A 13,101-nucleotide genomic window follows, 5' to 3' on the forward strand; every position below is an offset into this window, starting at 1 on the left:
TTATTTCAAAGGAACCATCCTGGCAGTCATCTTAAATGATGTACAGTGACCGAAGAAAGGCTAAATCTGCATGGTGTGACAGTCCTGCAGGATTATGGTATCTAGGCATGTGCTACATTAAAATGTATCCTCTGATTCTCTGCTCAGCTTTATTTTTTTTTCTTTTATCTCTTGCATACTACTTATTCATCATTTGATTATTCTTTCCTTTCTTTACATCATTGTCCATTATTGTCTTGTGTATTGTTTTATTTTAATCTGTCATTCTCTAATACTTGACTTGACTCACAGTCCTCTCTACAGTTTAAATTCCTCAAGTTTCAAAATCTTATCTGCTGCTAGGATTTCATCACTGATTTCCACTTTGAATTGGTGTGTTTCTTTTAAGGCGAGTGAGTTTCTTTACCCCCTGGATTGACTTGTTCCTCCAACTGTTTTCTCTTCCTTACTAGATGAGGAAATGTTTGGTATCAAAAGCTAGTCAGTATATCAGAATTTGCTTCATTAGTATCTGTTGCCACCTGCTAAATTAACAATTTCCCTATCACAAAAATTAACTTCAGTTATCCTTTATGTTGCTTTGTGCCCTAATTTTTAATATGGTATTGTACTATTGCAAATTAATACTTATCAGGTTTAATTCAGGATTAAGTCTCCATAAAGTAACTAACCTTAACAACATAGCATAATCATCTCTAATGTGATCAGTGTTGTGGACATTATGATTAATCATCATCTGAAGATGTCTCTTGTGTCTGAGATTCAACTGCTTTCTTCACAAGTTTCATATCATTCCACAGTTTTTCATTTTCTGGTTGCAGTTGTAACGCAGCCTCTAGGTCAGCCAATCCCTGTGGGAGCAGCCCAAGGCGACATAAAGCTGCTGCTCTTCGAGCGTGGCAGCAAGCTCGTGCTTCTGCATTCATGGACACATGTGGTGTGAGGAGTTCAAGGGCCTAAAATGATGAAGAGTTAAAAATATACCAGAATGAATTATATTTTGTAAATGAGAGTGAAGTTAAGCTTTTTTTTACCTTATATTCACAACTGCACTTTCCACTCCAGAAAATATGTACAAGTAACTTACGTTACAAACAAGAAAATGTAATAAAATTATATTAATGCGTCTCATAGTATACAGCAATACTAAAAATTCCTGGCATCACAGAATTAAAAGGCAAAGGCTTGTGTCTGTATATGTGTGGATGGATATGTGTGTGTGTGCGAGTGTATACCCATCCTTTTTTCCCCCTAAGGTAAGTCTTTCTGCTCCCGGGATTGGAATGACTCCTTACCCTCTCCCTTAAAACCCACATCCTTTCGTCTTTCCCTCTCCTTCCCTCTTTCCTGATGAAGCAGCCGTTGGTTGCGAAAGCTAGAATTTTGTGTGTATGTTTGTGTGTCTATCGACCTGCCAGCGCTTTCGTTTGGTAAGTCACATCATCTTTGTTTTTAGATATATTTTTCCCACGTGGAATGTTTCCCTATATATATATATATATATATATATATATATATATATATATATATATATATATATATATATATATATATATATATATATATATATATAATGGAAGGAAACATTCCACGTGGGAAAAATTATATATAAAAACAAAGATGAGGTGACTTACCGAACAAAAGCGCTGGCAGGTCGATAGACACACAAACAAACACAAACATACACACAAAATTCAAGCTTTCGCAACAAACTGTTGCCTCATCAGGAAAGAGGGAAGGAGAGGGGAAGACGAAAGGAAGTGGGTTTTAAGGGAGAGGGTAAGGAGTCATTCCAATCCCGGGAGCGGAAGTTTGTTGCGAAAGCTTGAATTTTGTGTGTATGTTTGTGTTTGTTTGTGTGTCTATCGACCTGCCAGCGCTTTTGTTCGGTAAGTCACCTCATCTTTGTTTTTTTATATATATAATAGAGGGAAACATTCCACGTGGGAAAAATATATCTAAAAAGAAAGATGATGAAACTTACCAAACAAAAGCGCTGGCAGGTCGATAGACACACAAACAAACACAAACATACACACAAAATTCTAGCTTTCGCAACCTATGGTTGCCTCGTCAGGAAAGAGGGAAGGAGAAGGAAAGACAAAAGGATATGGGTTTTAAGGGAGAGGGTAAGGAGTCATTCCAATCCCGGGAGCGGAAAGACTTACCTTAGGGGGAAAAAAGGACAGGTATACACTCGCACACACACACATATCCATCCACACATACACAGAAACAAGCAGACATTTGTAAAGGCAAAGAGTTTGGGCAGAGATGTCAGTCGGGGCGGATGTACAGAGGCAAAGATGAAGTTGAAAGACAGGTGAGGTATGAGCGGCGGCAAATTGAAATTAGAAATTAGCGGAGATTGAGGCCTGGCGGATAGCGAGAAGAAAGGATATGCTGAAGGGCAAGTTCCCATCTCCGGAGTTCTGACAGGTTGGTGTTAGTGGGAAGTATCCAGATAACCCGGACGGTGTAACACTGTGCCAAGATGTGCTGGCCGTGCACCAAGGCATGTTTAGCCACAGGGTGATCCTCATTACCAACAAACACTGTCTGCCTGTGTCCATTCATGCGAATGGACAGTTTCTCAAACGCCTGGAATCCCTACCCAGTCTGTCACCCCCGGAAACCATCCTTGTAACCATTGATGCCACTTCCTTATACACAAATATTCCGCATGTCCAGGGCCTCGCTGCAATGGAGCACTTCCTTTCACGCCGATCACCTGCCGCCCTACCTAAAACCTCTTTCCTCATTACCTTAGCCAGCTTCATCCTGACCCACAACTTCTTCACTTTTGAAGGCCAGACATACCAACAATTAAAGGGAACAGCCATGGGTACCAGGATGGCCCCCTCGTATGCCAACCTATTCATGGGTCACTTAGAGGAAGCCTTCCTGGTTACCCAGGCCTGCCAACCCGAAGTTTGGTACAGATTTATTGATGACATTTTCGTGATCTGGACTCACAGTGAAGAAGAACTCCAGAATTTCCTCTCCAACCTTAACTCCTTTGGTTCCATCAGATTCACCTGGTCCTACTCCAAATCCCATGCCACTTTCCTTGACGTTGACCTCCACCTGTCCAATGGCCAGCTTCACACGTCCGTCCACATTAAACCCACCAACAAGCAACAGTACCTCCATTATGACAGCTGCCACCCATTCCACATCAAACGGTCCCTTCCCTACAGCCTAGGTCTTCGTGGCAAACGAATCTGCTCCAGTCCGGAATCCTTGAACCATTACACCAACAACCTGAAAACAGCTTTTGCATCCCGTAACTACCCTCCCGACCTGGTACAGAAGCAAATAACCAGAGCCACATCCTCATCTCCTCAAACCCGGAACCTTCCACAGAAGAACCCCAAAAGTGCCCCACTTGTGACAGGATACTTTCCGGGACTGGATCAGATTCTGAATGTGGCTCTCCAGCAGGGATACGACTTCCTCAAATCTTGCCCTGAAATGAGATCCATCCTTCATGAAATCCTCCCCACTCCACCAAGAGTGTCTTTCCGCCGTCCACCTAACCTTCGCAACCTCTTAGTTCATCCCTATGAAATCCCTAAACCACCTTCCCTACCCTCTGGCTCCTACCCCTGTAACCGCCCCCGGTGTAAAACCTGTCCCATGCACCCTCCCACCACCACCTATTCCAGTCCTGTAACCCGGAAGGTGTACACGATCAAAGGCAGAGCCACGTGTGAAAGCACCCACGTGATTTACCAACTGACCTGCCTACACTGTGAAGCGTTCTATGTGGGAATGACCAGCAACAAACTGTCCATTCGCATGAATGGACACAGGCAGACAGTGTTTGTTGGTAATGAGGATCACCCTGTGGCTAAACATGCCTTGGTGCACGGCCAGCACATCTTGGCACAGTGTTACACCGTCCGGGTTATCTGGATACTTCCCACTAACACCAACCTGTCAGAACTCCGGAGATGGGAACTTGCCCTTCAGCATATCCTTTCTTCTCGCTATCCGCCAGGCCTCAATCTCCGCTAATTTCTAATTTCAATTTGCCGCCGCTCATACCTCACCTGTCTTTCAACTTCATCTTTGCCTCTGTACATCCGCCCCGACTGACATCTCTGCCCAAACTCTTTGCCTTTACAAATGTCTGCTTGTTTCTGTGTATGTGTGGATGGATATGTGTGTGTGTGCGAGTGTATACCTGTCCTTTTTTCCCCCTAAGGTAAGTCTTTCCGCTCCCGGGATTGGAATGACTTCTTACCCTCTCCCTTAAAACCCATATCCTTTTGTCTTTCCTTCTCCTTCCCTCTTTCCTGACGAGGCAACCATAGGTTGCGAAAGCTAGAATTTTGTGTGTATGTTTGTGTTTGTTTGTGTGTCTATCTATATATATATATATATAAAAAAAACAAAGATGATGAAACTTACCAAACAAAAGCGCTGGCACGTCGATAGACACACAAACAAACACAAACATACACACAAAATTCAAGCTTTCGCAACAAACTGTTGCCTCATCAGGAAAGAGGGAAGGAGAAGGAAAGACGAAAGGATGTGGGTTTTAAGGGAGAGGGTAAGGAGTCATTCCAATCCCGGGAGCGGAAAGACTTACCTTAGGGGGAAAAAAGGACAGGTATACACTCGCACACACACACATATCCATCCGCATATACACAGACACAAGCAGAGGAGAGAGGAGAGAGAGAAAGAGCTGATACCCAAATCTCCAATTAAGTTGTCTTTGAGCTCATTAACATTATTGTGTATAGATGAACGAAATCTAAAACCAAACACAGACCATAATTCTAGATGTGTGCAGGTATTGTGTACTGAATCTGTTTAAAATGAATGTACATATTAATGTTTCACATTTTATCTATAGTAAACTGGTGAACATTTTTTTTGGATTATAAATCTATTTTGTACATTTTTTAACATGATGATCTCCACAAATACACTCCTGGAAATTGAAATAAGAACACCGTGAATTCATTGTCCCAGGAAGGGGAAACTTTATTGACACATTCCTGGGGTCAGATACATCACATGATCACACTGACAGAACCACAGGCACATAGACACAGGCAACAGAGCATGCACAATGTCGGCACTAGTACAGTGTATATCCACCTTTCGCAGCAATGCAGGCTGCTATTCTCCCATGGAGACGATCGTAGAGATGCTGGATGTAGTCCTGTGGAACGGCGTGCCATGCCATTTCCACCTGGCGCCTCAGTTGGACCAGCGTTCGTGCTGGACGTGCAGACCGCGTGAGACGACACTTCATCCAGTCCCAAACATGCTCAATTGGGAACAGATCCGGAGATCTTGCTGGTCAGGGTAGTTGACTTACACCTTCTAGAGCACGTTGGGTGGCACGGGATACATGCGGACGTGCATTGTCCTGTTGGAACAGCAAGTTCCCTTGCCGGTCTAGGAATGGTAGAACGATGGGTTCGATGACGGTTTGGATGTACCGTGCACTATTCAGTGTCCCCTCGACGATCACCAGTGGTGTACGGCCAGTGTAGGAGATCGCTCCCCACACCATGATGCCGGGTGTTGGCCCTATGTGCCTCGGTCGTATGCAGTCCTGATTGTGGCGCTCACCTGCACGGCGTCAAACACGCATACGACCATCATTGGCATCAAGGCAGAAGCGACTCTCATCGCTGAAGACGACACGTCTCCATTCGTCCCTCCATTCACGCCTGTCGCGACACCACTGGAGGCGGGCTGCACAATGTTGGGGCGTGAGCGGAAGACGGCCTAACGGCGTGCGGGACCATAGCCCAGCTTCATGAAGACGGTTGCGAATGGTCCTCGCCGATACCCCAGGAGCAACAGTGTCCCTAATTTGTTGGGAAGTGGCGGTGCGGTCCCCTATGGCACTGCGTAGGATCCTACGGTCTTGGCGTGCATCCGTGCGTCGCTGCGGTCCGGTCCCAGGTCGATGGGCACGTGCACCTTCCGCCGACCGCTGGCGACAACATCGATGTACTGTGGAGACCTTACGCCCCCCGTGTTGAGCAATTCGGCGGTACGTCCACCCGGCCTCCCGCATGCCCACTATACGCCCTCGCTCAAAGTCCGTCAACTGCACATAGGTTCACGTCCACGCTGTCGCGGCATGCTACCAGTGTTAAAGACTGCGATGGAGCTCCGTATGCCACGGCAAACTGGCTGACACTGACGGTGGCGGTGCACAAATGCTGCGCAGCTAGCGCCATTCGACGGCCAACACCGCGGTTCCTGGTGTGTCCGCTGAGCCGTGCGTGTGATCATTGCTTGTACAGCCCTCTCGCAGTGTCCGGAGCAAGTATGGTGGGTCTGACACACCGGTGTCAATGTGTTCTTTTTTCCATTTCCAGGAGTGTATTAGATTTTTTGTATCTGGTACATGTAAAATAAATTCCTTCTTAAAGATATATTAGAACATATGAGTACAATAAAATTAATTAACGAAAATTATATACTAACTCACTCTCAGCGTGGCTTCAGAAGCCAGAAACCAAGTTTATCCACATAACACAAGCTGTGGGGATGACATTATCAAGGGCAGTGCAACACATTGGCCTTTAAACTTTTTTCTTCAGTGGCTAAATTACGAGTTGTAATTCTGAACTGAGAATACTGCTTTGGATTAGATGCACATGATTTTTCAATATTTTAAAACGCTGCCCATCTGACATAAAATTGTACATATTTTCAAATATTTGAAGAATACTGTCGACATAGTGCTATTTTATTAAACCACATTTTATAGACGTGCCTTGCTACATTACAGTCTGCAGTGAATTATTACTAACTTTAAATACAATATTGTTGACAGAGGCTATTTGCTATACATTTTGAAAAATCTTGTGTTGCTATTCCCTCACGACAAATGATACAGGCCAATCAGTGGAACAGCTGGACAACCAGAATACTCTCAAATCCTAATAACTATTTGTTTGAATTAAGATTAGTGATACTCTAGCTGACTTTGTATTGTTTTTGCCATCGTGACTTACATTCCTTTCAGGCATTCTTTAATGACTGATACATTCAGTTGTGCCGGTGTTCTCATTCTCTCCTAAGGAATGTTGCAGAGTTAGGTTTCCAGCTTCTGGCACTAATCACAACATACACTTAGTTTTCCCAACTGGTGTTATATTTTTTCTCCCCAGAGTTTTAAACTTTCTAAGTGTACAATATGATGGATTTTACTTTATAATGTGCTGAGGGTCTCACCGAAGCCTTCACTGACCATAATTATCCTCCCAACCTTGTACAAAAACAAATTACCAGTGCCTTATCTTTCCAGTCTCTCACCACCTCCTGGAGTCCCACTGTTCGGCCACAGAGGAGCATTCCCCTCCTAACTCAGTACCACACAGGTCTGGAGCAACTGAATTACATTCTCTGGCAGGGTTTTGATTACCTCTCATCGTGCCCTGAAATAAAAAATATCCTGCCCATTATCCTTCCCACCTCTCCCACAGTGGTATTCCGCCGTCCACCAAATCTACACAAATACTTGTCCATCCTTACACAACACCTGCTCCCAATCCCTTACCTCATGGCTCATACTCCTGCAACAGACCTAGATGCAACACCTGTCCCTTACATCCTCCTACCACCACCTACTCCAGTCCGCTGCTCACAGTGCGGTTTCAGCTGCCTGAGACTGCAGTCGTGTGTGTGTGTGTGTGTGTGTGTGTGTGCGCGTGTGGGCGCGTGCGTGTGTGCGCACGCATGTATGTCTATTATTGATGAAGGCTAATAGCCAAAAGCTTTAATTGTGAGAGTCTTTTTGTTGTGCCTATCTGCGACTCAGCATTTATGCTTTATGGTGAGTAGCAACTTTCCTTCTCATAACATTGTTACTTTATAATGTGTGCTATAGTAATTTATAATCATTTTCAAGACAATGTGCACAAGTTGGTGCCTGCAATTGCAGTTTGAGCGATGGTGAACATCTGGAATAGATGTTATCTCACTCATTCTAAGTAGTGGAAACAGGCATAAGTGCATTTTGGTCACTTTATCAATTTCAGTGTATACATGGCCTCAGCAGATAGTGTTCCAAAAATATATTTCTAATTTATGACAGACAGGCTTATTATTGCTATGGTAATATAGCTATTAATATTTGACTGGTAATGATTCAAAAATCAAAGTGCATAGCATCTTACTGAGACCAAATAACATGAGATGTTGTCTTCACATACAATGTGGAAGTAGAATAATAAATAAAAAAAGAGTACATATAGCTGATTAGGTTGCTGCACTTCTTCAGTGCTCTGGGATTCATATAACCTTCAACCAGCCATGTGGAGACTGTGATATAAGACTGTATATATAGTTTTCTAAAATAAAACTTATGGATGGTAAAGTGCAAGTAGCAGAAATATTCCTTGACTTAACTAAAGCATTTGACATGGCTGACCATGTCATTTACACACAACACAGCTAGATTAGTCTCCAAATGCTTATGAAATGGAGTCTTTGTCACCTGTAGGGTCTGTCATGGGAGCGAGGGAGTGGGGGGGGGGGGGAGTTAGAGAGAGAGAGAGTTATGATGACATTCCAGAAAAAATAAACACTGTCACTGTCCAGTGAGCAAAAATAGAAATGTACAATATTCAAGTGTCACTATTGATAGTTAACCTGTAGTCTGTAATAAAGAGAAAACTTATTGGGCCTGAAGATCCAAAGTAACATCAAATGAGGCATGTACGTGGCACATCTTAGTTCACAGCAAGTAAAGACTGTTATGCCCTAAACATCCTAGAAAGCTACATAAATGAGCAACCAATTATTATTACAAATTATGTACATTTTCTCTCACATCTAAAATAAGGGATTACTTTCTGGAAGAAAGTCTCCTGCAGCACAGAGTACTTTCAGAATACAAAAGAGTCTTATTAGAATGAGTGTAGCAGCAGTGGCAGCCGCTGAGCTGAGAGGACATGCAGCAGAAGCACTTATCTGATAAACTATAAATTAATTTAGTCTCTGTTTTTTGTTCAGGTGCTTCTGCAAAGAAGTGAACTGAACATGCATATTTTACTGTGTAGACTAGTGGTTGGAAAATGAACTGTAGTTTTTGTTTTTGCATAAGTCCTTTGAATATCCTTGTGGAGGGTGGCTTCCCACTGTAAATTTTCCCATCACCTGAAACTCTGTCACACCACTAAGTTCAAATTTTCTGCTAGTAGACAGCACACAGTTTAGATCAGTGCATTCTAGTTTGAATATTTATCTTGTGCAGTAACTTTCCAGCACACAGGATTTCTAATAAAAGGTATCTGTAAATACATCAACTTCAGTAGAGAAATTTATCTCTGTTTAATAGCTTGTGGTCTCAGAGTACAGTGAGAAATCTGCACAGCAGCTTTTAGTGTTACGTTATTCTTCTTTCGTATATTTTCAAATTCAGTAGTGCCATTTGAGACCTTATATCTATTTTATACACGGTACGATATGGCTACGGATTGTACTTGTTTTGAGTGGATACAAGGAGAGTTGGCTGCTGTCCGTTAACACTGGAAGCTGCATTGGCTGCCGTCAACAAGCTTCTAGCTAATTCTCAAAATTGCGGTGATGGCAGGGCGCTAGTGACGAGTCCTGCGACACCTTTGGTGCCACTGGAGTCCCCTGGTGACCTGGACGTCGCTGCAGCTTCTGATACGCAACATCTGACCAGTCTGTCCTCACTCCAGAGGAGGTGGCAGACAGTGGTGGGTTTGCATGTCACTGGACAGAAGGCAAAAGAGGGAGTAGGCCATGCAGCTGGCTCCCTGTGTCTTAGCAACAGGTACGAGGTGCTAACCAGTGTTGATGATAGCTCTGAGCCAGCATGGGATTCTTCTCTTGGGATTCTTCTCTTGTTGGGCCAGTGGCCTATTTTCCTGTCCAAACTGGACAAGTACAGAGGGTGGGTATATTAGTCATTGGGAGCTCCGATGTTAGGTGGGTAGTGGAGCCCCTCAGGGAGATAGCAGGCAAGGCAGGAAAGAATTCCAGTCTCCATTCAATACGTTTGCCGGGAGGTCTCGTCCATGATGTGGAGGATGCCCTGCTGGTGGCTACCGAATGCACTGGGTGCAACCGGCTGCATGTAGTGGTACATGTCAGCACTAATGATGCCTGCCGCTTGGGTTCTGAGGCCATGTTTGACTCCTTTCGGCGACCGGCTGGTTTGGTGAAGGCAACTAGCAACGCATCCGAGGTCCAGGCTAAGCTGTCTATTTGTAGCATTGTACCCATGGTTGATCATGGTCCTCTGCTTTGGAGGAGAGTGGAAGGCCTAAACCAGAGGCTCAGACAACTCTTCGATGCTATCGGATGTGAATTTCGCGACCTCCACTATCGGGTGCAGAATTGTAGGGTTCCCCTTAATAGGTCAGGTGTACACTATACACAGGAAGCGGCTACTAGGGTGGCGGATTACATGTGGTGGGCACATGGGGCTTTTTTAGGTTAGAGAACCCCTCACTTGGGAGCAAAGACGATTTGCCAGTTAAATCAACCACAGCGACCTCAGAGAATCTTGGTCCTTGCAGATCAGAGATAGAAAAGATTAATATGATTTTAGTAAACTGCAGGAGCATCCAAGGAAAGGTCCCAAATTAGTATCGCTTACTGAAGTTTATAATACACAGATAGTATTGGGAACAGAAACCTGGCTGAAACCAGATGTCAATGACAATGAAATCCTAAGTTCAAATTGGAATGTTTATTGTAAGTATAGGTTAGTCACCAATGGTGGCGGTGCGTTTATTGCAGTAAAAAATTTGATAAAATCTGGTGAGGTTATCACAGATTCCGAATGTGAATTGATCTAGGTGCAATTAAGTATCAAAGATTGGTCAGAAGTGGTGATCTGATGCTTTTATAGACTACCTGGCTCAGGACCAGTAGTTGTAGAGTGCTTCAGACAGAACTTGTAAAATATCATTAGTAACTTTCCTGAGCATGTCGTTGTAATAGGGAGTGAATTAAACTTGCCAGGTATAGATTGGGAGTGTTATGCCATCAAAACTGGTACCAGAGGCAGAGAATCATGTAGCATTGTTCTGGATGTCTTGTCTTAAAATTGCCTTGAGTGGATAGTCAGAGAACCAACTCATGAAGGTAATGTCTTAGACCTCCTGGCAACAAACAGGCCTTCCATAGAGGAAGGTATCAGTGATCATAAGGCTGTGAAGCATCTATGACAATGGGTCCTACAAGGAATGTTAAGAGAGGTAGGGAGATATATTTGCTCAACAGGGGAGACAGGATACAAATTTTAGAATATCTCAGCAGCCAACATCAAATATTCAGTGATGAGGATGAAAATGTGGTGAACACATGGAAAAAAATCTAAGGCATCGTTCAACATGCCCTAGACAAGTATGTTCCGAGTAAGGTTTCAAGGGATGGGAAAGATCCACCATGGTTTAATAGCCATGTTAGAAAAGTGCTACGTAAACAAAGAGCACTTCATCTCAGATTCAAGAGAAGTAAAACCCTAGCTGACAAACAAAAGCTGAACGAAGCAAAAATGAGAGTAAGGAGAGCAATGAGAGAAGCATTCAATGATTTTGAAAGTAAGACGTTGTCAACCGACCTGAGAAAAAATCCTAAGAGATTTTGATTGTATGTGAAATCAGTAAGTGGGTCAAAATCATCTGTTCATTCTCTCAGTGACCACACTGGCACCAAAACGGAAGATAACACAGAGAGGGCCAAAATACTGAATTCGGTCTTCTGAAGTTGTTTCACCGTGGAAGACCATAACACTGTATCTCCTTTCAGTCATTGTACGAACATCAAAATGGTGGATATTGAGATAACCGATCATGGAATTGAAAGGCAGCTACAATCGCTTAGTAGCAGAAAGGCTTCAGGACCAGATGAGATACCTATAAGTTTCTATAAAGATTATGCAAAAGAACTTGTTCCCCTTTTAGCAGTAATTTATCGTAGATCGCTTGAGCAATGTAAGGTACCTAATGACTGGAAAAAAGTGCAGATCATTTCCATTTTTAAGAAAGGCCATAAGACAGATCCACACAATTATAGACCTGTATCGTTGACATCAGTCTGTTGTAGAATTATGGACCATGTTTTACGCTCCAGAATTATGATGTTTTTGGAAAATTAACATCTCCTCTTTAAAAATCAACATGGATTCCACAAACATCAGTTCCTCCATGAGATCCACAGCGCAGTGGACAACTGCGTTCAGGTTGATGCCATGTTCCTTGATTTCAGTAAGGCATTTGACACCACTCCACATTGTCATTCAGTGAAAAAAATACGAGCTTATGGAGTATCTGAACAGCCCTGCGATAGGATTTAAGGCTTTCTCGCAGACAGAACTCAACATGTCGCTCTTAATGGAACTAAATAGACAAATGTAAAGCTAATATCTAGAGTACCACAGGGAAGTGGGACACAACCACTGCTGTTTACAATGTATATAAATGATCTAGTAGAATGCTCTTTAAGGCTATTCGCAGTAGTCTATGCCAAACTAGCTATGCCAGAAGATAGAAAGAATTTGTAGAACAACCCGCAGAGAACTGATGAATGGTGCAGGCTCTGACAGCTGACCCTGAAAGTAAATAAATGTAACATATTGTGCATACATAAGAAAAGGAATCCACTACTGTACTGCTACGCTATTGATGACAAACAGCTGGAGACAGCGTCTGCTGTAAGATATCTAGGCATAACTATCCAGAGATACCTTAAGTGGAACGACTATATAAAAACAGATAGTGGGAAAAGCAGACATCAGGCTCAGATTCATCAGAAGAATCTTAAGGAAATGTGACTCATCCATGAAAGAAGTGACTTATAAGGCATTTGTATGACAGATTCTTGAGTATTGTTCATCTATGTGGGATCCCTATCAGATAGGACTGATAGAGGAGATAGAAAAGATTCAATGAAGAGCCATACATTTCATCACGGGATCATTTAGCTGGCAAGAGAGTGTTATGGAGATGCTAAACAAACTCCACTGGCGGATGTTACAAGAGAGGCGTTGTGCATCACGGAGAGATTTATTATTGAAATTTCAAGATAGCACCTTTCAGGAGGACTCAGACAACATACTACTTCCCCCACATACAT

The 13,101-nt window shown here is 43.2% G+C and overlaps 1 protein-coding gene across 1 annotated transcript in view; it reads right to left on the minus strand.

Annotated features, from left to right (window-relative positions):
* Positions 1–725: 725 nt before the first annotated feature.
* LOC124788671 (dynein axonemal assembly factor 4-like) overlaps positions 726–13,101 on the minus strand; it is a 129,117-nt gene continuing 116,741 nt past the window's right edge. The window contains exon 7 of the mRNA XM_047255953.1: positions 726–956. Within this exon, the coding sequence (XP_047111909.1) occupies positions 726–956 (231 nt within the window). The remainder of the gene's footprint in view (positions 957–13,101) is intronic.

This window comes from Schistocerca piceifrons, chromosome 3 (genome assembly GCF_021461385.2).
Source record: "Schistocerca piceifrons isolate TAMUIC-IGC-003096 chromosome 3, iqSchPice1.1, whole genome shotgun sequence".
In the NCBI taxonomy this organism is placed as follows: domain Eukaryota; kingdom Metazoa; phylum Arthropoda; class Insecta; order Orthoptera; family Acrididae; genus Schistocerca; species Schistocerca piceifrons.